Source organism: Schistocerca piceifrons, chromosome 7, assembly GCF_021461385.2.
Source record: "Schistocerca piceifrons isolate TAMUIC-IGC-003096 chromosome 7, iqSchPice1.1, whole genome shotgun sequence".
Lineage (NCBI taxonomy): Eukaryota > Metazoa > Arthropoda > Insecta > Orthoptera > Acrididae > Schistocerca > Schistocerca piceifrons.
The window spans coordinates 50254210-50281808 of NC_060144.1; the positions used below are offsets into that span (position 1 = coordinate 50254210).

At 41.7% G+C, this 27599-nt stretch overlaps 1 protein-coding gene across 4 annotated transcripts in view; it reads right to left on the minus strand.

The window, feature by feature from the left end:
* LOC124804604 (UHRF1-binding protein 1-like) overlaps positions 1 to 27599 on the minus strand; it is a 433274-nt gene that overhangs the window by 135482 nt on the left and 270193 nt on the right. For 3 of the 4 annotated variants that reach the window (XM_047264799.1, XM_047264798.1, XM_047264802.1), the window contains exon 15: positions 7042 to 7176. In XM_047264799.1, coding sequence (XP_047120755.1) covers positions 7042 to 7176 — 135 coding nt within the window. Of the gene's footprint in view, positions 1 to 6646; positions 6836 to 7041; positions 7177 to 27599 lie in introns of those variants that run through there. The other variant, XM_047264800.1, reaches the window with a different exon arrangement.

Below are 27599 nucleotides of genomic sequence, written 5' to 3' on the forward strand. Positions count from 1 at the left end.
GATATTTAGCTGGTCATCCTTGAGACCTGCAACTGTTACAGAATTCTGTATACAAGATCCATTCCAATGATGACTGCTTGTATCACTCCATAGCTGATGTCTTCTCCACTGTAAATCACATTCTGCAGTGGGACATTAACCAGTGCCACAAGATCAGACTCATGCCACAATAATTTGAGGAATTCAAACTGACATTTTTGCCCCAGAATTCATCACATGTCTACAGTATCAAAAAAGATCTGAGATGTCATGCAGTGCCGCTGAGAGCAGAATAACTTGTACATAGACATCTATGCACAGTACTGTTAGTCACATTGAGGGTGTTTAAGGTAAGATATTTTTTCTGTAACTTACAAAGTAATGAGGAAAGGAATATTTATTTAGGTTGGTAAACATCAGAAATGTTGATCCTATTGCAGAGTTATTAACATACCATATTTATTTTGCAGAGAGTTACAGCAACAAATAAAGAAAACATTTATTGTTATTCTATGAGAAAAGTAGGATGGAATAACAACACTAGTATGAAAGTGGAATAGCTGAGTTGAAGACAGACACAACAAAAAGACTATCAAACAAAGCTTTCAGCCAAACAGGCCTTCTTCAGAATAAATGGCATACACAACACACACTCACAGAAATGCCACTTGCTCACACATGACCACCATATCTGGCTGCCAAGGCCAGTTGTATTCTCTCCCAGTCTGGCCTTGGCAGTCAGAGACTGTGGTCATGTGTGTGTGAGTTACATTTGTGTGTGTGTGTGTGTGTGTGTGTGTGTGTGTGTGTGTGAATGTCATCATTCTAATGAAGGGCTGTTTGGCCGAAAGCTTTGCTTGGCAGTCTTTTTGTTGTACCTACCTGTGAGTCAGCATCTCTGCTATATGTTGAATAACAGCTATCTCTTTCATAATACTGAACATTTATTTTACTATCATGTAGCTGATAAATTTAATCCAAATCGGTATAAATCAGTTCAAATCAAATTTCTATCTATTTTAGTCAGAGAGCTAGAAATGTTCAAAGTTTTATAAGTGCATGCATGAAACATGCTGTATGTAATTGGTTGTATTAAAATGGATAGTCTGGTGGCCGAATACTCATTTATGTGAAGTGTTCAGGTCAGTGCCCATTTTACTGAATGCATAACTTAATGCACTTTCTGAATGACCTGTGAACAAGATGCACTGTTGCTGGTTTCACAGAGCTTCCTCAATGCACTGTTTGAAGTCATTTGGGTTGGTTGGTTTACAATTTTTTTTTTGGGGGGGGGGGGGGGGGGGTGTCGAACTGCATGGTCATCGGTCCCTTGTTCCCAAGGGAAAGAAGAAAACAAAGAAGACATACAGCACAATAACAGGAGAAAGGAAGAAGCAGAAGAATGGCAGAAGGACAAAAATCACTACAGGACAAGAAAACCACAGAGATATGCAAGAAACTGGGAAAAGAGATTAAAAACGAGAACGCAGATTACCATGGCTGGCTGACCATGAGAATAAAAAAGGAGAAGCCAGCCACTCTGCAACACATTAAAACCTCCATCCTAAAAGCCCTAGGGTGCAGGACACAGAGGGACAAAGGACATGTGCTAAAACTCAGATCAAATGATAAAATCCACCCTCACAAACAAAACGTAAAACTAAACCTGCTGTTGAGGCATTGTTGCCCAACACCGAAGGTAGGGCATTGGGAAAGTTAGAAGTCCACCATAGTGCGGCTGAAAGTGGGCAGTCCAGGAGGAGCTGGACGTCTGTCACTTGGGAGCCACAGCAACACTGAGGTGGATCCTCACGACGGAGCAGGTAATCAATGTATGAGCTGCATATGGCCAATGCGGAGCCAACAAAGGACAACTGATTCCCTGTGAGAAGCCCGCAGGGAAGACTTCCACACATTTACAGTCTCCTTAATGACACACAGTTTGTTGTGCATACTGTTATGCCACTTCACCTCCCAAAACCGAAAAACCTTGCAGTATAAGACAAAACTGGTCAGTTTCAGAGATGCCCATCCCCAGGAGCAACTTCCACGTAGCCTGTTTGGCCAGTCTGTCAGCAAGTTTGTTGCCTGGGATTCTCATGTGTTCTGGGGTCCACAAACACCACTGAACGACTGGACATTTCCAGAGCACAGATGGACTCCTGGCTGTTCACTACCAAAGCACTGTTTGACAGCTTGTGAGCTGCTAAGGGAGTCAGATCAGAGAATGAACGACTCATCAGAACAGGAACGGGTGTACTGAAGCGCACGAGATATGGCCACAAGCTGTGCAGTGAATACACTGCAGCCAGTGGACACAGAATGCTGTTCTATATGGCCTCTGTGGACATAGGCATAGCCAACATTACCATCGACCATTGAGCCATTGGTGCAAACAACTTCAGAGCCCTGGAACACATTAAGAATCGATAGGAAGTGACTGTGGAGAGCGGCGGGGTTAATGGAGTCCTTAGGGCCATGCAAAAGGTCCTGACGAAGCTTCGGCCGAGGTGTACACCATGGAGGTATACATGAATGGATTTCAAGTAGTGGTGGTAAAGGGAAGGACTCCAGTTCGGAGAGAAGGGAGCACACACGAACCACAATCTTGAGCCCTGATCTGGGCCGCCAATGCGAGAGATGAACTCCTGCTGGTGGGAAAAGGAGACAGTAATTCGGATGCTCAAGAGACCTACAAGTATGTGCAACATAACTGGCGAGCAGTTTGCGTACGTTGGACCCACAATGGAGGAACTCCAGCCTCCACCAGAACACTGGTCACCGAACTCATTCTAAAAGCTCCCGTCGCTAGGCGAACGCCACAGTGGTGTACTGGGTTGAGTAAACGCAACACTGAGGGTGGCGCCGAACCGTAAACCAGATTCCCATAGTCAAGGCGGAATTGAACAAGGGCTCTGTAGAGATACAGCAGTGTAGAGTGATCTGCACCGCAGGTGGCGTTGTTCAGGTACCGGAGAGCATTGAGGTGCTGCCAGCACTACCGATTAAGGTGAGATAGCCAAGTCAATTGGGTGTTGAAAACCAGTCTTAAGAATCGATATACCTCCACTACAGTGAGTGGATCGTCATTAAGGTAAAGTTCAGGTTCTGGATGAACGATACGACACTGGCAGAAGTGCATGACACATGACTTCGCAGCTGGAAACGTGAAGCTGTGGGTTAGAGCCCATGACTGCACCTTGTGAATGGCTCTCTGTAGGGGCCGCTCAGCAACACCAGTACTGGAGGACCAATACGAAATGCAGAAGTCATCCGCATACAGAGGAGGGGAGACTGACGGCCCTGCAGCTGCTGCTAGACTGTTAATGGCCACTAAAAATAGAGATACGCTGAATACAGAGCCCTGCGGAACACCACTCTCCTGAATACAGGGGGGTGGGGGGCTACTATAGGAGGCACCAATTTGGGTACAGAAAGTACGGAGCAATGATGCTCTCTGCAGTTGACACAGATGGGAGGCAGGGCACATTGAGTATTAGGATGGGATGGACATCCACAACCTCGACATGTCATGCTCAGAGGGATGACATATGGCCAAACATCCAGCACTTAAAGCACGGCATTGGGGAAGGGATATATGGCTTGACATCACAGTGGTAGACCATCACCTTGACCTGCTTGGGTAATGTGTCAACCTCGAAGGCCAAGATGGAGGTACCGGTGGCAACCTGATTATCCCATGGACCCTGATCGATGCGCCGGATGAAATGAACTCCTCGTCACTCTAAGTCGGTGTGCAGCTCGTCTTCAGACTGCAAAAGAAGGTCTCTTTGGAATATAATAACCTGGACCATATTTAAGCTCTTATGAGACATTATGGTAATGGAAACATCCCCCAGCTTGTCACAAGAGAGTAATATCCGTGACTGGGCAAAGGATGCAGTTTTTATCAAGACTGACTCTGACCGCATTTTGGACAAGCAATCCACCTCCCCAAACCTGTCCTCTAAATGCTCTACAAAAACCTGAGGCTTCATCGAGACAAAGGATCCCCATCAGCTCTCGTACATATGAGGTACTGGGGCAAATAAGGTTCACTGCCATCCTTAGCCTGATGTTCCTCCCATGGTGTTGCCAGGGAGGGGAACGATTTAGGATCATGCTTCCTTGCATTGCACTGAGACTTGGAATGCTTAGAGACTGCTGGCATTTGATCACAACCAAGTGATGACATGGTACACTTCATCGTGTGTCATCCACCCTGATGCCACCCACTGCGACCAGGGGCCCTCCCCATGGGTGCCACCCAGCCGTAGCAAAGGCCACCTGGCAGGATGGCCATTGCAGGGAGTCCCGTTGCCCCATGGTGACAGGCATCTAGTCTTTGGCATATGTGAGGAGTTAACGGCATAGGCATCAGCAGAGTGATCCCTGTTTAGTCAGGGGGGTACATGGTGGCCCCACCACAACGGATTGGCTACCATGCTGGATATGAGGTGCAAAGAATTCCATGGTCATCGTTGGCGCAGAAAATGACACCGTACAGTGGGTGGAGGAAACCGCACCCAGGAAGGTGTCCTCACTCAAGAGATGGAGGATCAGCAGGACTGCAATGTCACAATGAGCGTGTGGACTAAAGATCTCAATACATGATGGACACGATGCACCATGTAAGGCGCCGTTCCCCAATTGGCTCATTCTTTGGTAAAATTTTGAAAAATGGAGGTCAAATACTACAGGGGACCATCACATAAAGGCCGAAAGGAGTGAGACTCCTTTTAGTCGCCTCTTACAACAGGCAGGAATACCTCAGGCCTATTCTAACACCCACGCCCACAGGGGGGCAGTCATTTGGGGTTATGGGTTCGGTGACAAACAGTTTTACAGATATACTCACCAAAAGGAAGGAAGGATGAAAGATTAGGGTTTAATGTCCCAATGACATCACGGTCATCAGAGATGGAGCACACGCTTGGATAGTTTTAAGGACAGGTTAGAAAATTGGGAATGCCTATCAAAGGAACCAATCCAGTATTTGCCTAGGGCATTTTGGGGAAATCACAGAAAACCTAAATCAGGATGGGCGGATGCGGGTTTCAACTGCAATCCTCCTGAATGCAAGTCAAGTGCGCTAACTGAGGCACGACCTTGCTCAGTCCCACCACAAGACATCAGTGTTAAACCAACCAACCGTATGGGTCACTCCACCCTAACCAGCTTCCATGAAATCAATTGTTGAGTTCTCATGTCATACACAGAGTGGGCTGGATAACCACTGACCTGTATCTACGTACAGCCTCTAATGTCTAGACTGACATTTTCAAGAAAAAAACCTAAATTGTCAATGATAAAAGCTTGATACATTTCACCGGGGTAATTAGTGTGAACTGATTATTTCATTTCCATGCCACATACTGACAGACTACCTTCTTTGAAAATCAACACAAAGTGCCCACCTATGAATTTCTGTGGCCAATAATACACATTATGACAGTACATGGCACCATAATATGTGAACTTGGATTAATAAGAGAACATAAACTATGTAACGTGTACAGAGTGGAATTATTCATGACACATTTGCAGAAAGTTGCTCTCCAATTCCAACTGTTCCCACACAGCTGCTGTGTAATGCTGTGTAAGTGACAGAAGGTACGTGCAAAACTTGTGACCATGTACTGTTCATCACACAGATGTAAGACTGATAACAGTGACTGCAGCAGTTTCTATTAAGGTGACATGAGGACCATTGTTTATTGCAGCCAGAACCAAACACTTCCATATCCTTTCTTCTTACGATCTTCATTTACTGTCTTGTCTTCTCAAACTTCACATTTCTTGAAGTTGATGCCAACACACAAGAATGTGATGGCAGATGGAGTTTTTGTTGGATGTGTATGCCATGTTTATTACATGTCACACTGGACGTTGTCATTTGTGCATTCCAACTTACCTTATATACAGGAGTGTAACGATACATTCTACAATCTAACTAAACATGACACCCCATTGAGGATAGCTTTTGTTGTTCTATGATACTAGCAACTCTAAATCCAGTCTGCAGGTCATTTAGAAGGTGAACTGAGTAGTGCATACATGAATAGGGGCACTCATCTGAACACTTTGCTACCAAACATCCATCTGCAACCAACCAATTATGTACATCACGTTGCATCAAGATTTAAAATGTTGAGTGATTCTAGCTGACTTTCTAAAACTGATAGAAATTTCACTGAAATGGATTTGTACATAGGTGGCTGAAATATATCAACATGATAGAAGAAAATATGTTTTTTTTTAAAAAAAAAATACAACTCATTACAGAATATCTGGAAAGTAACTAAATAAACTATGTTTCAGACTCTGCAGAAAGAATAAATTTTATTTAAGTTTACCCAAAAAATAAGTGACCTTTTCACTTATTGTTTTGTAGGTTAAAGAGAAAAAACATCTCATTTGAAACAACCTGTACCAACTTATTGGAGGTACTGATGCACACTGGGTCTGTGGTTCTAGCATCAAATAGTGAATCCTCCACAATGAAAGTCTGTTGCTATTCACTGACTTACATCTTAATTTAGAAATTCACTAAAGACACTATTTAATATTTCTTTCATTATTTACTCATTTTTAAACATTACACTAACAAAATGTAAGAACAGTCAATCAAAACTATGATGTCAGTTACTTACATGACTTCTACCAAGCAGAAACAAATTTAATGGTGTAGTGGCAGTTACTAAATACAAAATGTACAGCTACATCATTAAAATGGTGTGAAACCCTCTATAGCATATCAAATTAATTTTTACTTCTCACTTTTATTATTTTCTGTGAAAACAGCAGGTACTGGAATATATTCCCTAAATGGAAACCAAATGGTCTTGCCTTCAATCTGAAAAATGTATATTAGTTTAAAATAAGAACACTTATGGCAACTGCATTATACACGTCACGTTTCAGCCTTATGTCAAGAGCATTGTTCAAGGCACTGTAACATGTTACAAGTAATATTTTTCTAAGTAAAATCCATATGTTGGTGAGTTCACAGACAAAGAAAAATGGCAAAAGGATGTGTAGTAACTCAGTTTCACCAATTACCTGAAACTCATCAAGCGGAATAGCTCCACATTCATCTGTCACAATCCTGGCTATCTGCAACTTTAATACTGAGTGGAATCCCTCCGATTGCTGGATCACTGCTACCTGGCCACACTTGATTGTAGCCAAGGATACCTAGTAAACGTGTAAACAGTTACACATTAATAACAGAACTATGAAATTAAGGGTCTGAAATTAACACAGAAAAATAAGAAAAACATAGTATACAATTCAAGTAAGTACATTAATAATCTCTTCATGTAACACATCAAAATGCTTTCTTGTGAAAACATTTTAATTTACAATTTAAATGAAATCATTTGCTTTCCTATGTTGTTTCTGTTTGACAGAGGATATACTATTATTAAAATGAACACCTGTTAAATTAGGACCACAAACTTCGGTTGAAAATATGCTTTCTGCTCCTACAGTGATTGCTCCCTTGTTGAGACCAATGTAGGCACAATTTACACCAATGATAGGCAGAATGGATTTTAAACCCATGTTGAACAACTTCAACTGTTGCTCCCAAACCATATCCACTTATTGTGGCATAATGCAATTACTTACCAAGAGAAGCCGAGAGACAAGATATAATTCCTAAAACACTGACAATTCCCTAGAATTAGAAGCTTTCACTCAGTTAATACTAGGCAGAAATCCAATCTGCATTTGGATTGCACTTCCTTAACTCTTGTGCAGAATGGTGTGCAGTATACTGCTGCATCCATTTTCAATAAGTTACCACAAGAATTCAAAAATCTTAGCAGTATTCCATGCACTTTCAAATCTAAACTGAAGAATTTCCTCAAGGGTGTCTCCTTCTATTCTGTTGAGGAGTTTCTTGAAAAATTAAGCTGACTGCTGTGTTATATTGTTGATTGCATTTACTTAGACTTATGTCTTGACTTTTTTTGGGTTCATAAACATTTTATTTTATGTGTTATTACTCTTATGTTGTAATTTCACCTACTGACACGTTCCATGAACTTGGAGATATGCTCCTCAATTTGGTCCTACGGAACTAGACATGTGAATAAATAAATACAATAAAGCAAAGATAAAAAAGCAACACATTTAGAAGTATCCTCCAATGGCTTCCCTGGTGATCCAAACTGAAGAGCACAACATATTTGTTGGTTAATATAACCATTCTGCTTAAAAGCAACCTTAAGGTGGTCCAGTTCCTGTACAAAATTTTCTGAGTTGGAAATGGCATAGGCTCTTCTCACCAAAGCGTGCAACCCCTGTGCGTTGATGTTGCCTGAAGATAATGATCAGCATGCATGTGTTTGAGATATACACTATGCCTCAAAATTCCATCACCATTTCTGTGAATCAAAACATGAAGAAAAGGTAGTTTGCCATTCTTTTCCACTTTCATCATAATTTTGGTACAAGGACGGAAACAATTAAAATGATCAAAAGAATGATTCAAAGTATCAATCTCATCAGGCCAAATTATAAAAGAAACAGGTGGCCCTAAGAAACAAAGTACTGAGCACCATGTCTTCAAAGTCTTCCATAAAAAGATGGTTCAAATGGCTTTAAGCACTATGGAACTTAACAATCTGAGGTCATCAGTCCCCTGGACTTAGAACTACTTACACCCAACTAACCTAAGGACACCACACACATCATGCCCGAGGCAGGATTCGAACCTGTGACCATAGCAGCAGCACGGTTCTGGCCTGAAGCACCTAGAACTGCTCAGCCACAGCGGCTGGCTCCATAAAAAGATTGGTGACTATGGGACAAGGGCGGGGAGGTCGGGGAGGGGGGGGTGTCCCATAGCCACACTGTCAGTTTGCTCAAAATATGTCGATGTTACCAGATGATGACATAACTTATATGTATCATCGTCAAGTTTCTTACCAGCAGGGGCTTCCAGAGGAACCCGGGTGAAAAGTGACACGACATCGAAACTAACAAGCAAGTTTGAAGGGTCACTGCACAAAGACATCAACTTCTGAATAAATTCCACTCCAGGGTGAAGGTTTTTAATGAATGTGATTTTCACATTTTCCAGTGTGGGGGCTGTGGATAGAAGCTGCGTATTTGACCAAATTGCTGATGCGAGCACCGAGATTGCTAACAATTGCACAAAGAGGAATCCCTTGCTTGTGAACCTTGGGTAAACCATATAATCCTGGGGGAACTGCAGCTTCAGGGTGAAGGTTTTTAATCACTTTGTCAGGAAAGGAGATCTTCTTGAGAAGTGAAAGAGTCTTCCATTTTATTCGTTCCAGAAGATCATTATTTCGTCTTCAAAATGCCAAGTCCTACAATAAAATGTCCATTTTAGAGATATAATCTCAACATGAGAGAAGATCTGTGACACTGCCTATGTCAGCTGGAAGAAAAAGTAAATCCGGATCTTCTCTCATGACCCGGAGGACAGACCATTCACAAGATGAAACATTGTTCCATGGGGCTGGTGCTCAATGAAGGTTTCTTGTGTCTGGTCCTCAGGAATGCAGGATACAGCTTGCTCAAGTACACAAATGAAATCAATAGTAGAAACACTCCTCAGTGTTGGGGTAAATTTTAAACCTTTCTCAAAGACTGATAACATACCATCATCCAGATCCCTTTTAGTGATATTAATCACAATCCATTAAAAGCTGTCATCATCAGATATAGTGGACTGAGCACAAAGTCATTAAAACTTAGAAGACTGTTTATTGACAGCTCTCCTCTGCTCCGAGTGTGAAAATGCCCAGGCAGAACTATCCATTCCCACGATGTGGCCGACAGTCAAGATGAAATCTACAAATGCAAATAATATAAATCTTCCGGCATAAAATCCAGTTGTCTATGGTAAAACAAATGTGTTCATATACTAGAGTAAAACTGGCATGCTCCTTAATCTTATTAGCCACTTTTACATCAACGTAATGGGCAATTCTAGTAAATGAAGGTTTAGTATCTTCACTATGCGACCTTAGTATAAACACAGGTGTACTCAGAAGCTTTCCTTTCTTCTTACAAAGTTTATCAAACGATTGTCTGTAAAGGATCTTGATGTGATTACACAGACTTTCATGGCATAATGGCTGACGATACTCTTCTCAGGTATGCGGCTGAGTAATGTAGTCATCTTGACACAATATTTCAACAGAAATAACACTTTATTGAACACCAGAACCATGGAGGAATGTTTCATTTTGTGAAATGGCAGACACCTGGTCCATGAGAGATGATTAGGATTTACTTAATGTTCCAGCTTGCAAAGGCAATACCACAGTTCTTCTCTCACATGGAGATTATTTGGCTAAAATGGATCTTTTATTGTAGGACTCAGCATTTTGAAGATCACATAATGATCTTTCAGAACAAATTTAACATAAGATTCTTTCACTTCTCCAGAAGAGCTCCTTTCCTGATGGGGCGATAAAACATTTTACCCTAAAGCTCTGTTCCCCCCAAGATTATATGATTTAACTAAGGTTCACAAACATGAGATTCCTCCACATCTAATTGTCAGCAATCTGGGTGCTCCTACCTACAATTTGCCCAAATATTTAGCTTCTGACCTCAGCCTCCTGCATTGGAACATGTAAACATCTCATTTCCAATTCAGTGGAATTTATCCAGCAGTTGAAGTCTTTGTTCTTTGGTCTTTCAGACTTCCTTGTCAGTTTTGATGTTGTGTTACTTCTACCTGTGTTCCTCTGGAAGAGTCAGTGTGGATAACTGGTGTCATGTGCTGACATTGATGCATTTCTAATTCAGTGATATATATTTTGAGCAAACTGACAGAGTGGCTATGGGTAGCACCCTTTCCACATAGTTGCCAATCGTTTTATGAAAGACTTTGAAGACATGGCGCTCAGGAGTTTGTTCATTAAACACACCTGTCTTTGGAGATAAGTTGATGATACTTTTTAAGGCTTAAATTGTCTCCATCCTAGCATGAAAATTATGATGGAAGTTGCAAATAATGGCAAACTACCTTTCCTTCATGTTATTGTTTACAGAAACAATGATCGGACTTTGAGGCACAGTGTATATTGTAAACCTATGCATACTGACCATTATTTTCATGTGACCAGCTGTCATCCACCACACCAATGCACTGCGGTCATGCGGACATGCCTATGGCATTTCTGACAGAGAAAATTTGATAACAAGAATTGGACCATATTAAAGTTGTTTTTAAGCAAAAAGGTCATAGTGATCGACAAATATGCTATGCTCTTCAATTTGAACCATGGAGGAAACCACTGGAGGGTACTTGTAAATTTGTTGCTTTTTTAACTTTTGCTGAAAGTATATTCTCGAAAATATGTATATACGAGACTCCAATTCCGTTGGAAACTCAGTTCCAGAGGGACAGTGCATCTGCACACTCACTTGGAGATGGTGGTTAGTTGGTCCATTTAAATATGGTCTCAAGATGACTGCCAGTGTCGGTTGGTCACAGCCAGTGAGCTCCCTGCCGCCATTCGATAAGCAGCAGCCGGCAGCAAGTCGTACTCTGAGCTCACTTATTTGTTTCATAGTTTAATTCTTAATTTCTTTGCGTGTTTTTGGGTACTTGCATAGTTTAACTCACAAATTTCAGGTGTATTATAGTATTTGAGAACGTAGCATAGCATTTTTGTACCTGAATAGTGTAAATTCGCACAGTCATCAGTCATCTATTTGTTTTGAATGGCTTGTGAGATAAAAAAGAGAAAAAAAAAAATTGTTAGGGATGGATAGGGACTGTGCCTGTTGTGTACAGATCCGGGGGAATTGGCCACCGTCCGTAAACAGCTGGAAGCTGTGTTGGCCGTGGTCAACAGGCTCCAGGCTGTTGCCTTGGGCCGCAGTGACATTGGGTGAGGCGAGCGCTTTGCTGCCTCTGGAACCTATAGCATCGCCTGGGATCTCTGATGCTGCTGCACCCTTGGATTCGGACATCCCTGCTGGTCAACACTTGCCTGACGGTGATTGGCGAACCATGGTGGGGGGTCACGAATCCCTGGGTGGAAGGCAAAAGTTGGCACTGGCCGCAAGGCTGTATCCTTATGCCTCCGTAACAGGTCTGAGGTACTGCCCACTGCTGAAAGTACTTCTGAGCCAGCAAGGGCAGTCTTGCCTGTTGTGGCAGTGGCCGGTCCTCCTGAGAGGTCCTGAAAAGCACAGAGGGTGGGATTACTTGTCATTGGGAGATCCAATGTTAGGCAGGTGATGGAGCCCATTAGGGATATGGTAGCTAAGGACAGGAAGTAAGCCAATGTGCACTCCGTATGCATACCAGGGCGTGCCATCCAAGATGTGGAAAGGGCCTTCCGGGGTGCAGCCAACTGTAGGTGGTGGCTCATGTCAGCACTAATAATGTGTATCGCTATGGATCGGAAGATGTTCTCTCTGGTTTCCGGTGGCTATCTGAGTTGGTGAAGACTGCCATTCTTGCTAGCAAGATGAAGAGGCTCAGACGGTTCTGTGACCATGTAGGCTGCAGATTCCTAGACTTGTGCCATAGGGTGGTGGGGTTTCGGGTTCTGCTAAATAGGTCAGGTATCCACTACACACAGGAGGTGGCTACATGGGTAGCAGGGGCTGTGTGGTGTGGACTGGGCAGTTTTTTAGGTTAGACAGTTCCGGGAAAGATCAAAAAGGGCTCAAGTCTCAAAGGGTACAGGGCAAAGAAACAACGAGAATCGACCAAGCAACAGTCGGTATTGTATTTGTAAATTGTCAAAGCTGTGTTGGAAAAGTACCAGAGCTTCAAGTGCTGATAGAAAGCACGGAAACTGAAATCATTATAGGAACAAAGAGGTGACTAAGGCCAGAAATAAATTCTGCCGAAGTTTTTACAGAGGCGCAAATCATGTTCAGAAAGGATGGATTAAATAAAGTAGGTGGTTGTGTGTTTGTGTCTGTTGATAGTAGTTTATCTTGTAGTGAAGTTACTGCGAATTACTATGGGTAGAGGTTATACTCAACAGCCGTACCAAAATAATAATTGGCTCCGTCTACCAACCCCCTGATACAATAGCTGAATGCTTCAAAGAAAACTTGAATCTCATTACAAATAAGTACCCCACTCATACAGTTATAATTGGTGAGGACTTCAATCTACCCTCAATTTGTTGGCAAAAATACGTGTTCAAAGCCGGTGGTAGACAGAAAACATCTTCTGAAATTGTACTAAATGCTTTTTCTGAGAATTACTTTGAACAATCACTTCATGAGCCCACACAAATTGTAAATGGTTGTGAAAATTCACTTGACCTCTTAGCCATAAATAATCCTGATCTAATACAGAGCGTCATGACGGATACAGGGATTAGTGAACACAAGGTCACTGTAGTGAGGTTCAAAACCATATCAACCAAAACCACTAAATATAAATGCAAAATATATCTATTTAAAGCAACGGATAAAAATTCACTTGATGCCCTCCTAAGAGACAGTCTCCATTCCTTCCAAGCTAATTATGTAAGTGTAGGCCAGATACGGGTCAAATTCAAAGATACAGTATCAACAGCAATAGATAGATTCATACCGCTTAAGTTAATAAGAGACAGGACTGATCCACCATGGTACACAAAACACATCAGAACACTGTTGCAGAAGCAACAAAAAAGCATGCCAAATTCAGAAGGACACAAAATGTCCAAGACTGGCTAAGTTTCACGGAAGCTCAAAATTTAGTGCGGACGTCAATGCGAGATGCTTTTAATAGTTTCCACAATGAAATATTGTCTCAAAATATGGTAGAAAACCCAAAGAGATTCTGATCATAAGTAAAGTACACTAGTGGCAAAAAACAGTCAATACCGCCACTGCGCAATAGCGATGGAAATGTTACCGATGATGGTGCCACTAAAGCGGAGTTACTAAATACAGTTTTCTGTAATTCCTTCACGAAAGAAGACGAAGTAAATGTTCCAGAATTCGAAACCAGAACAGCTGTTAGCATGAGTGACATAGAAGTAGATATATTAGGTGTTGCGAAACAACTCAAATCACTTAAGAAAGGCAAGTCTTCAGGTCCAAATGGTATACCAATCAGGTTCCTCTCAGAGTATGCAGACACAATAGTGCCTTTCTTAGCAATCGCATACAACCCCTCACTTGACAAAAGGTCTGTTCCTAAAGACCAGAAAGTAGCACAGGTCACACCAAAATTCAAGAAAGGAAATAGGAGTAACCCATTGAATTACAGACCCATATCACTGACCTCAATTTGCAGTATGATTTTGGAACATATGCTATACTCGAACATTATGAATCACCTTGAAGAAAATGACTTATTGATACATAAACAACACGGATTCAGAAAATATCGTTCTTGTGCAACACAGCTAGCTCTTTATTCCCATGAAGTAATAAGTGCTATTGACAAGGGATCTCAGATCGATTCCATATTCCTAGATTTCCAGAAGGCTTTTGATACAGTTCCTCACAAGTGACTATTAATCAAATTGCATGCATATGTAGTATCGTCTCAGTTGTGTGATTGGATTCATGATTTCCTCTCAGAGAGGTCACAGTTCGTAATGATAGACGGTAAATCATCGAGTAGAGCACAAGTGATATCTGGCGTTCCGCAAGGTAAAGTCATAGACCTCTGCTGTTCCTAATCTATATAAATGATCTAGGGTGATAATCTGAGCAGCCTCCTTAGACGGTTTGCAGATGACACTGTAATTAACTGTATAGTACAATCATCAGATGATCAATTCCAATTACAAAATGATCTAGAGAGAATTTCTGTAAGGTGTGGAAAGTGGCAATTAGCACTAAACAAAGAAAAGTGTGAGGTCATCCACATGGGTACTAAAAGAAATCAGATAAATTCTGGGTATATGATAAATCGCACAAATCTAAGGGCCGTCAATTCGACTAAATACCTAGGAATTACAATTACGAGCAACTTAAATTGAAAAGACCACATAGATAATATTGTTGGGAGGGCGAAACAAAGACTGTGCTTTGTTGGCAGAACACTTAGAGGATGCGACAATCCAACTAAAGAGACAGCCTACATTACACTTGTCCGTCCTCTGCTGGAATATTGCTGCGTGGTATGGGATCCTTACCAGGTAGGATTGATGGAGGACATCAAAAAAGTGCAAAGGAGGGCAGCTCGTTCCGTGTTATCACACAACAGGTGCGAGAGTGTCACTGATATAATATGCGAGTTGGGGTGGCAGTCACGGGAACAAAGGTGATTTTCTTTGGGGTAAGATCTATTTACGAAATTTCAATCAACAACTTTCTCTTCCGAATGCGTAAATACACTCCTGGAAATGGAAAAAAGAACACATTGACACCGGTGTGTCAGACCCACATACCGCGGTGTTGGCCGTCGAATGGCGCTAGCTGCGCAGCATTTGTGCACCGCCGCCGTCAGTGTCAGCCAGTTTGCCGTGGCATACGGAGCTCCATCGCCGTCTTTAACACTGGTAGCATGCCGCGACAGCGTGGACGTGAACCGTATGTGCAGTTGACGGACTTTGAGCGAGGGCGTATAGTGGGCATGCGGGAGGCCGGGTGGACGTACCGCCGAATTGCTCAACACGTGGGGCGTGAGGTCTCCACAGTACATCGATGTTGTCGCCAGTGGTCGGCGGAAGGTGCACGTGCCCGTCGACCTGGGACCGGACCGCAGCGACGCACGGATGCACGCCAAGACCGTAGGATCCTACGCAGTGCCGTAGGGGACCGCACCGCCACTTCCCAGCAAATTAGGGACACTGTTGCTCCTGGGGTATCGGCGAGGACCATTCGCAACCGTCTCCATGAAGCTGGGCTACGGTGCCGCACACCGTTAGGCCGTCTTCCGCTCACGCCCCAACATCGTGCAGCCCGCCTCCAGTGGTGTCGCGACAGGCGTGAATGGAGGGACGAATGGAGACGTGTCATCTTCAGCGATGAGAGTCGCTTCTGCCTTGGTGCCAATGATGGTCGTATGCGTGTTTGGCGCCGTGCAGGTGAGCGCCACAATCAGGACTGCATACGACCGAGGCACACAGGGCCAACACCCGGCATCATGGTGTGGGGAGCGATCTCCTACACTGGCCGTACACCACTGGTGATCGTCGAGGGGACACTGAATAGTGCACGGTACATCCAAACCGTCATCGAACCCATCGTTCTACCATTCCTAGACCGGCAAGGGAACTTGCTGTTCCAACAGGACAATGCACGTCCGCATGTATCCCGTGCCACCCAATGTGCTCTAGAAGGTGTAAGTCAACTACCCTGGCCAGCAAGCTCTCCGGATCTGTCCCCCATTGAGCATGTTTGGGACTGGATGAAGCGTCGTCTCACGCGGTCTGCACGTCCAGCACGAACGCTGGTCCAACTGAGGCGCCAGGTGGAAATGGCATGGCAAGCCGTTCCACAGGACTACATCCAGCATCTCTACGATCGTCTCCATGGGAGAATAGCAGCTTGCATTGCTGCGAAAGGTGGATATACACTGTACTAGTGCCGACATTGTGCATGCTCTGTTGCCTGTGTCTATGTGCCTGTGGTTCTGTCAGTGTGATCATGTGATGTATCTGATCCCAGGAATGTGTCAATAAAGTTTCCCCTTCCTGGGACAATGAATTCACGGTGTTCTTATTTCAATTTCCAGATGTGTATTTTGTTGACACCCACCTACGGAGGGAGAAATGATCATCATAATAAAATAAGAGAAATCGGAGTTCGAACGGAAAGATTTTGGTGTTCCTTTTTCCCATGCATCATTCAAGGGTGGAATGGTAGAGTAGTAGTATGAAAATGGTTTGATGAACCCTCTGCCAGGCACTTTAGTGTGAATTGCAGAGTAACCATGTAGATGTAGATGTAGATGTACATTATCCAGATACACACCTCAGAAGAGTACCATAAATGACAACTGTCAAATGGGGTGAAATTTGGTCTATTAGACCAACTTTCCAAGTAGTTCCATTGGAACTACTGACGGTCTTGGGAGAGCCAGTCCTGACAAAACTCTACCATCTGGTGAGCAAGATGTATGAAACAGGCGAAATACCCTCAGACTTCAAGAAGAATATAATAATTCCAATCCCAAAGAAAGCAGGTGTTGAGAGATGTGAAAATTACCGAACTATCAGTTTAATAAGTCACAGCTGCAAAATACTAACACGAATTCTTTACAGACGAATGGAAAAACTAGTAGAAGCCAACCTCGGGGAAGATCAGTTTGGATTCCGTAGAAACACTGGAACTCGTGAGGCAATACTCACCTTACGACTTATGTTAGAAGAAAGATTAAGGAAAGGCAAACCTACGTTTCTAGCATTTGTAGACTTAGAGAAAGGATTTGACAATGTTGACTGGAATACTCTCTTTCAAATTCTAAAGGTGGCAGGGGTACAATACAGGGAGCGAAAGGCTATTTACAATTTGTACAGAAAGCAGATGGCAGTTATAAGAGTCGAGGGAGATGAAAGGGAAGCAGTGGTTGGGAAGGGAGTAAGACAGGGTTGTAGCCTCTCCCCGATGTTATTCAATCTGTATATTGAGCAAGCAGTAAAGGAAACAAAAGAAAAATTCAGAGTAGGTATTAAAATCCATGGAGAAGAAATAAAAACTTTGAGGTTCGCCGATGACATTGTAATTCTGTCAGAGACAGCAGAGGACTTGGAAGAGCAGTTGAATGGAATGGACAGTGTCTTGAAAGGAGGATATACGATGAACATCAACAAAAGCAAAACGAGGATAATGGAATGTAGTCAAATTAAATCAGGTGATGCTGAGGGAATTAGATTAGGAAATGAGACACTTAAAGTAGTAAAGGAGTTTTGCTATTTGGGGAGCAAAATAACTGATGATGGTCGAAGTAGAGAGAGTATAAAATGTAGACTGGCAATGGCAAGGAAAGCATTTCTGAAGAAGAGAAATTTGTTAACATCAAGTACAGACTTAAGTGTCAGGAAGTCATTTCTGAAAGTATTTGTATGGAGTGTAGCCATGTATGGAAGTGAAACATGGACAATAAATAGTTTGGACAAGAAGAGAATAGAAGCTTTCGATACGTGGTGCTACAGAAGAATGCTGAAGATTAGATGGGTAGATCACATAACTAATGAGAAAGTATTGAATAGGATTGGGGAGAAGAGAAGTTTGTGGCACAACTTGACTAGAAGAAGGGATCGGTTGGTAGGACAACTTCTGAGGCATCAAGGGATCACCAATTTAGTATTGGAGGGCAGCGTGGAGGGTAAAAATCGTAGAGGGAGACCGAGAGATGAATACACTAAGCAGATTCAGAAGAGTGTAGGTTGCAGTAGATACTGGGAGATGAAGAGGCTTGCACAGGATAGAGTAGCATGGAGAGCTGCATCAAACCAGTCTCAGGACTGAAGACCACAACAACAACATAGACCAACTTCAACTTGAATTATCTTTTATGTGGTAATTGTGGATTGGATGTAATTCCAGGGTGGCTATAACTGTTCCAAAACGTATCAATAATTGAAAAATAAATCTAGCAAAATAATTAAATTTTTATGCTAATTTTAAATGTTGTTGTTGTTGTTGTTGTTATCTTCATTCCAAAGACTGGTTTGATGCAGCTCTCCATAATACTCTAGCCTGTGCAAGCCTCTTCATCTCCAAGTAACTACTGCAACCTTCATCCCTCTGAATCTGCTTACTGTATTCATCTCTTTGTCTACCTCTGCAATCACCCCCACCCCCAGCCCCCACCAAGCTACCCTGCAGTACTAAATTGGTGATCCCTTGATGCCTCAGAGTGTGTCTACCAACCAATCCCTTCTTTTAGTCATGTTGTACCACAAATGTCTCTTCTTCTCAATTCTGCTCAGTAACTCCATATTAATTATACATGATCTACTCATTTAATCCTCAGCATTCTTCTGTAATACCACATTTTAAAAGCTAATTTAAAAGTAACATACAACTAAAGTTTAAGGGCGCAAAAATGTGGTCAAAACCTTGCATTAGAAAACTCCAAAGACAGACACACTCCTCACCTTTAGCACTAAAAACAGGCTGACCAGTTTGTGTTTCACAATGACGACCAGGAATCTACTGGCAGAAGTAAAGCTGTGAGGACAGGGCGTGAGTCGTGCTTGGGTAGCTCAGATGGCAGAGCACTTGACCGCAAAAGTCAACGGCCCCGAGTTTGAGTCTCCGCTCAGCACACAGTTTTAATCTGCCAGGAAGTTTTGTATCAGTGCACACTCCACTGCAGAGTGAAAATTTCATTCTGAACATCTTGTTTATCAGGATTCCTTTGTGAACTGTACACACTCAGCTAACCTTGATAATGCTTACTTTTCCATTTAAAATTCCTCTGAGAGATAGTCCTAAAACAACTAGGTTATATTTCTTAATTCACCTGATTTATGTTTGTGCACATGCAGTATTTTCAGACTCACCTCAGCCGTGGGGTCCAACAAACAAAACTTCGATCTACGTGAGAAATTCACAAGTTAACATATACACATTTGCGACAATGACTTCCTGACTCCACCTCTAGAACGCTACAGATAACTGTTGCAGAATCCACCGTGTCACATTGTTGCTGCTTTCATTAGGTCAAATTCTTGCCGCATTCACAAATGTCTCTTCATAAAAGGAACTCCCCGTGAAAAGACTGTCAACTTCAACTCGATTCCACCATGTTTTATTTATGAATTTATAAATAGGAAAGTATACCACTATGTTACATAAATCATGTTTTTGCTTGATATAAGAAACTTGGCAACAAGTGAGGGTTACATTTTCTGTGCATGTTAGTGTCAGTGCTAAGTCACCCGACAATCATCTTGATAGAAGAAATACTCCGACGTCTTACTGCCCAGCAGTAAATTAAAGCAGAACAACAGCAGGGTCTCACCACCACTCTTAACCAAGTGGCAGCTGCGTGTTCACAGAAAATTACACTCTTGTCATTGCAAGAATGATAGGTCTTTTGGACATTCGGTGTACAGAAAACCCACACATACAGATCTATATCTTCTGGCTTCCAGCTGCCATCACCCTGCACAAACCGCCCGTATTCTGAGTACTTTAATTCATCGGGCACATGTAATATCGGATGCTGATAGCCTTCATGGAGAATTAGTGCATCTGGATAAGCTTATTAAAGAGAATAGCTATACTTCACGTCAAATACAGAAGGCCATGCACAATTATAATAAATTGAGAAAGATGGGACTTTACCTGTTCTAGCCATGTTAGTACACCCTAAGAATGATGGGTCTTTGGGACATTTGGTGTACAGAAAACCCACACATACAGATCTATATCTTCAGGCGTCCAGCTGCCATCACCCCGCACAAACCACCGGTGTTCTGAGTACTTTAATTCATCAGGCTCATGTAATATCTGATGCTGATAGCCTTCATGAGAAGGTTTTTAAAGAGCATAGCTATACTTCATGTCAAATACAGTAGGTCATGCACAATTATAATAACAAGAAGCAATGCTCTGAAGAGACTGATGACGAAGAGACTGATGACGACTATAAATCAACTGCGTTCCTTACATATGCCAGGAACGTGTCTTTTAAAATAGGCAGATTGCTTAGGAAGAATAATATTAATGTCATCTTCCGTCCACCAGCAAAGAGCAGGGCCTCAGTCGGATCAGTTAAAGACGATTTACAATTGAGGAAGGCAGGTGTTTATATAATTCCCTGTGAGTGTGGCTCTGCATATATAGGTCAGACAACAAGAACAGTTCAGGAACGCTGAGTAGAACACGAAAGACACACCCATCAGCGGCAACCTTTAAAATCAGCTGTAGCAGAAAATTGCATCTCCATGGGACATTCATTGGAATACAATAACACCAATATTTTTGCACCAGTTTCCAGCTTCTGGAACTCTGTAATTAAGGAAACCGTGGAACTAGGTCTTGCAGATAATGTAATGAATCGTGATAATGGCTCTCAGCTGGACAAAAATTGGAATCCAATTATTAAAATTATGGAGTCACAATGGAATCGACATGCTCAGTCGATACTCAGCGATTAGCTTGCTCTTACTTCACCACTGAGGGCAGCACACACAACTTGGCTGCCTCATGCATGTCACCTCCTAACGCATGCACTGTAAACCATCAGTATGATTCGCATGTGCGGAATTTGCTATAAATACAATGACTGTGTCAGGTCTCTTCAGTGCTTCGTCTACTCACCTGAGGATGGCCGGCCATCTCTGAGCCGAAATATCGCGACAGAATGTTGATGGGATCTGGCTGCAAACCCAAAAATTAGTGGGAAAAAATAAAAGCAGCCCACACCATTATGGAGACACCACCAGCTTGCACAGTACCTCGCTGAGAACGTGGGTCCATGGCTTTGTGGGGTCTGCACCACACCTGAATCCTCCTGTCAGTTCTTTTCAACTAAAATTAGAACTCATCTGACTAGGTCATGGTTTTCCAGTTGTCTAGGGTCCAATCAATATGGTCACGAGCCCAGGAGAAGCGCTGCAGACCATGTCATGCTGTTTGCAAAGACTCTTGTGTCATTTATCTGCTGCTATAATACATTAACACCACATTTTGCCAAACTGTCTGAGCTGTGGTGGGACTGGCGCTAGTTGTAACTCTGACATGAGTACGATCAAATTCCTAGTGCAGAGGTTTGTCTTGGGGCTTGGGCCGGCTCGGGATATAAGTGAGTGCCGACCACGACTAATGGGAGCAACACTTTGAGAATGGAAGGCGGCAGTGGGCAAGTCGGTGATTGTCTGGAGGGCAGAAGCGAAAATGGTGTGCCTGAGGCCGGGTGGTGGTTATCATCTGGTTATACTGGAAGTGGCAGGAGTTGGCCAGCACTGTGCATTCTCTGGCAACCTCGTGAGCTGTGGATGTGGCCGCTTCCCTTGGAGGGACACACTATTAAGGTCTTGCAAAGTGATGGTCTGACATCTTCGCAAAATCGCCTGAGCATCAAGACACCCAGTTAAGTACTCTAATTACTAAGACCACTTAGTTAACTGTGATTGTGATTGCTCTTGGTACATTAAGACGTTGCCAGACGCGTGATGTTATGTGTGTTCCTTTTTCATGTGATGCCTCTTACTAAGTGTGTGCCCTGCTTCCGCATAATATTGATGTATTTGCAGAATGTTGGTTCATTAGCTATTATTAGCAGGTGTTTAATTTGCTTACGATATTGGTTAATCCATGTCAATATGTCCTCTGCGGGTGATCTGAGTTTTTATTTCTAAAGGTTACCGTGTTGAGCTTTGCAGGCCCACTTAAGGTGGCCAATATGTGTGTCATTAAGTTGCAGTGAGTGTCAGTTCTCATGAGCCAGATCATTTCCCACTCTTAGCATTCGTTTATCAGGTACTGTTTCACTTAAAGAAAGGACTTGTGAGTGAAATTAGTTGTTGTTTGGCCTTGATTGTATAGTGTTAATTTACTGGTCAATCTTGAATGTTAAAGTTAAGAAAAGTTTTTTGGCCTCCTGTTGTCGGGTGTGGCTGTGTTTCAGTGAGCTGAAGCAGTGGGCAACCGAAGAGCAAAGCTTCCCTTTAGATCGAAAGTTTGGCTTACGGACGGTGGACTTCGCCTGAGCTTGTGTGTTCCTCTTTGGTAGCATTTGCTGGGTCCACATTTTGGTGGTCTACTCGATGTGGGGTTGTAAACAGAGCCACGTCTTGGTTCAAAGTTAAGTATTACTTCCCTCAGTCAGTTCCATCATTCGTGGTTAAACTTCGGCCTTACAAGCTTGGGCCTTACTTCTGTTGTTACACATTTATGATTGTGCAAAGTTGTAGCTTTCTATGCCCTAAAAGTCCATCTTACAAGCCAATGGGCATCTGAATAATTTCATGGTTCACTCTGCAAGGTTCTCTAGTCTAGTAATTTGTGATATTGCTGAAGTTATTTAATAAATATGTTCTAAATATTCGTGTTAAAATTGAGGTTGTGTGTCCACTGTTATTTTACATGTAATGTTAAAGTATTGGAATTGAGAGGGTATTAAAAACATGTCTTAACTAGAGTTGTTTTGTTAAAGTTATGGTCAGATTCAGCCTTAGTGGCTTCTGTCAATTTTTAAATGAGATCATTGCTAATGGTTTATTACTTTATTAATGATTTTATGCAATGAGAGAGTTTCTTAAATATTTTGCCTGAGTGGCGTTTCTTAATGTTTATGGGAGATCATTGGCTAATGACTTATTAACTTGCTTATGATTTTATGTAATGAGTGTTTCATAAATAACCTTGCCTGAGTGGCATCTGTCAGTTTTTATGTGAGATTGTTTTTGGTAGTAAATAAACACATTGAATTTGAAATGTTCACTTTATTGGGTCAGCCCTTCCACTCTCTTTAGATTTAAAGGTTAAACAAAGGAGGTGTTACGTAAAAACATTCCACTGTCCTAACTTTGTCATACATCTCACATTGAATCTGTGGTTATTTCATGTAGTACTGCTTGTCTGTCGCACTGACAACTCTACACAAACATCCCTGCTCTTGGTCGTTAAGTGATGGCACAGTCTCTGTCTCAGTTGTCCACCTGAAATTTTGTATTCTTGGCACACTCTTGAAACTGTGGACCTAAGAATACTGAATTCCCAAAAAAATTCGAAAACGGAATATCATATGTGTTGAGCTCCAACTACCATTTTGCATTCAAAGTCTGTTAATTCCCATCGTGCGGCAACAATCATGTCGGAAACCTTTCCGCATGAATCACCTGCGTACAAATGACAGTTCCGCCAATACAGTGCCCTTTTATATCTTGTGTACATATACTACCTCCATCTTTATATGTGCATATCACTCTCCCATGACTTTTGTCACCTCAGTGTAATGCACACACAAGGAGCACTGTACTGCCTCCCTTATTGTGAATGTAACAATATTAATGGCAGTGGGGAAGAGTTTGGAACTCCATAAGCTTTCTTGTGGAGCCCAGTTTCTTGAAATAATCTATGTAGGGAAATCTGCTGTACACTCATCTCCAGCAAGGTTAGATTATCAGTGATGTAATTATATCTTCTGAACTGGCACTGGGACTGGCTAAGAAGAATCCAGACAAAAAGAGAGACACGTTTCATACCTCACAGCTTTTCCAATGAAGGACAAAAGACAACACAACAACAACCTGCTCCTTTCTTGGTTCCTTGTGTACGAGCTGTGAAAATCTCCTGCCTCTAAAATGTGTTTGAATGAGGATTTCTTTTGTACTTGTTTGAGCAGACAATGGAAAATCTAGCCCTCACATGAAAAACGGAAATTACTAGCTGTTGGACTCTCTCTCTCTCTCTCTCTCTCTCTCTCTCTCTCTCTCTCTCTCTCTCTCAATTATAGTTCTCTTATAGTGAAAGGCTGAAATCTGATGGGTTAGCAGGCACTTTTAAAAATGTTTTTCCAGTATGTAGACTGCTCTCAGTACCTCATTTCCACATTACATTTGTAATTGGGCACTTCCTAACTTTTGCAGAAAATCCTCTTAATTGTATCCCCCATCACAGTGGATATTTTAGAACAATTTATAATGTTTCCAAAATCACACCATCTCAATCCTTTCTATATTTTCTTAATAAATTGCCAGCATTTAGACTTCACAACCTAACTGATCATTAGGTTCTCATTTGTCATGTTCCACAGATCCCATCCACAAGTAAAAGGAGTCAACACAAACAGTAACACTAAAGTCATTTACATTTTATCAAGTAAATCAGAAAGGAGGTTGCTTCTTCAACAAAATCTGCTGCCTCCTCATTTATACTACACAGCTGCTGTCCAGTAGTAGCTTATTATTTACTTGAGTACAGCGGTATTTTTCAAAGAAAATATGTACCTACATTGATAAGTGCCATGTCCTAGTTACAGTACATTACTACTAATCATGCAGTTTTACAACAAACTCTACTACTTGGTACGTAGCTAACAAAACTTTTTAACTCCTGAATTTTTATGTTTTTAATTTTCCTTTGAATTGGTAGAGAGAACCAATTTCTTGTTTTGCACATAAAACACTTTCTTAACCCTGTCTGCAATGCTCCAGAAGATTACGCTATAGGACAATACTGGGTGAAAGTATGCAACATATTCCAGCAATCCCTCCCCACTGATCAACACAAGGAGAGACATTCCTGAGATTTGCAGAAAGTACTGTACTTTTTGGTTGACTCATCTACATGCTGGTGCCACTTACGTTTATTATCCTTCTTGATGCCCAGGAACACAGAGCCTCATCATTTTATTTACGCTTCTAATACTGTTTTACCCAAGTATTAGAGAAACCCCCCCCCCCCTACCCCCTCACTTTTTTTAAAGAGAAATTAATTTTTAACATATTCTAACTAATCAAAATTACAAATTTTTTACTAACTTAAAGTATCTGCCACAACGTTAACATTGTACCTATCCTACAATTATACCATTTATTGACTGTCTAGGAGAAATAAAATAAACAAAAAGAAATGGTTTACATTAATTTTTGGACCATTGTCCTTTCTATCTTTTTTGCTTACTAACCCTGTAGTGTGTGATATCAAAATTTTTAATCACCACTACCACCATCATCATCATCCTAATAGCACAGCTGTGAAATTTATATCTTCATTGTCACAAATATTTTGCCATTTCTTCCGAATATGTTACTATTTCCGAGCAACTATATTTATCTGAATATATACTGGATTTCGCTTCTATAATGATAAGAGAAAGTTACAATGTCTCTTCCAAACATAGCGCCTTCCCGATGCTCTCTCATTGGCTGTGTAGAACTAACTCAAACACCCCTTTCATCCCCATCATATGTCACAGCAAGCAGTGACAACATTGCAGCAATAAATATGCAAGTATGCTACTGGTACCTATCTAGACTTTTACCATCTCCTGCAGAAATGGCTAATATTACTGATATTTGTCCCATTTTAAAGTCAGTTCGATTTCGACAACAAATGGATTCAGGCTAACTGTAATTTAAATGTGGCGGATGCTCATAAAAAGCCCTAGTATGCAGTATAGATTCACATGGTTGGCAATGTGACAAAATTTGCTCATTGCTTGCCACCCCCGTCCCCACAATCGTCCTAGGCTCTCAGCCAAGCTCATGTCACTGTATACTTTCCAACCCTTCTGTAGTGCTGAACTTGAGCAACTGTGAAAAACAGGCTGTAATATTTTCTAGTGTGCAGATCACATGTATCAACACTAAGTATTACATAAATAAAAGATCAATATTATTATTTAGTTCCATTCTTGAACTTTCGCTTGTCCCGCAATCTACATGATATCTGTTTTGTACTACCTCCACAGTGGCAGATAAAGGAAAACCTCAAGGAGGGGGCACTAAAGATATCTTGCGCTATCTTTACTTTTACCATAATAAAAAATAATCAGGTCACATACCAAGTTCAAGAAAGTTTTATTTAAACTAATTGTACACATGTACAAGACAATGGCATCTTATGATACAAAAAAGTTACAATTGTGGTTCACCTCCTTAAATGGTAAATTCTATGCACCTATTCTTCCTGGCAAATTGGTCAATTACATTGTCAATAGGACAATTGACGTCAGGATGAGCGTTCAACAGAGCTAAGCCATAAAGTCGATCCTCCTTCACTTTCGACCTCAGCCATGTCTTTGTACGATGACGCGGACGCACATGCTACATAGGAAAGTACAACTACTCAATAACACAATTCTGTTGAGTCAACTGACGAAAGAAACGAACGAATAGCATGCAGGCTGACTAGCAGGGGCGGCATGCCTCCCATCTGTATCCGCCACTGTATCTCCATGATATATTTTGCCACTGTAGTTTCTTCTCGTAACAACAGTTACAATCAGTTTAATATGATTTATTTCCTTTGTTAGTCATTTCACTCTGGATTAAGTTTCCTTTTAGTTTCAACTGAATGCCACAAGCGTGTTCTAAAGCTGATTAAAACCTGGTAATGTTTACCTGGCATTCTAATATGTGGACAGTGACTGAATTTTTCCATATACAGTACACTTAGTATATCATTTTAGCCTCTCAGAACCAAATAAAATATTGGTCTGGGGTCTGAATCAACTAATGCTTTCTGAAGGGCAACATTTCCGTTTTTGAATGTTACCCTTACTTAGAAATTGGCATTAATGTTTGTACGCGATATCCATACATGGATGAGAATGTTTATTGCAAACCTGTTCAAATACAGAAAAAGTTTGTAAAATGATAGAATTTAATGCTATTCCCTTCTGTATTTCATAAGATTGTCAAATTTTAATCAGATCAATAGATAGTGAGAGTGGCTACTTCATAGTCTCTCTCATATCTGTTGAACCAGGGCCGTGCAAGTCACTGTCACATGATGGTTTGAGTAACGTCAATACTGTATCAAGCACTTTGGTACATCAGGAACCGTGAGTATCGTTTGTTGAGCTCTGCCCTTCCAAATTCATCAAAATAACTAAGCATGTGACCACAATAGCCAAAATTGCTTCTCTAAATGTAAGACTAACCCTGTATACTATACTCAACAACATAAAATGCTGACCTCAGTAGCAACAGTTTACTCTGTGAATATAGGAGGACCCCATATTTTTTTAATGACGAATTTGGGAAAAACACTCCTCTTATAATCGCATGAATAGGGTGCCAGAA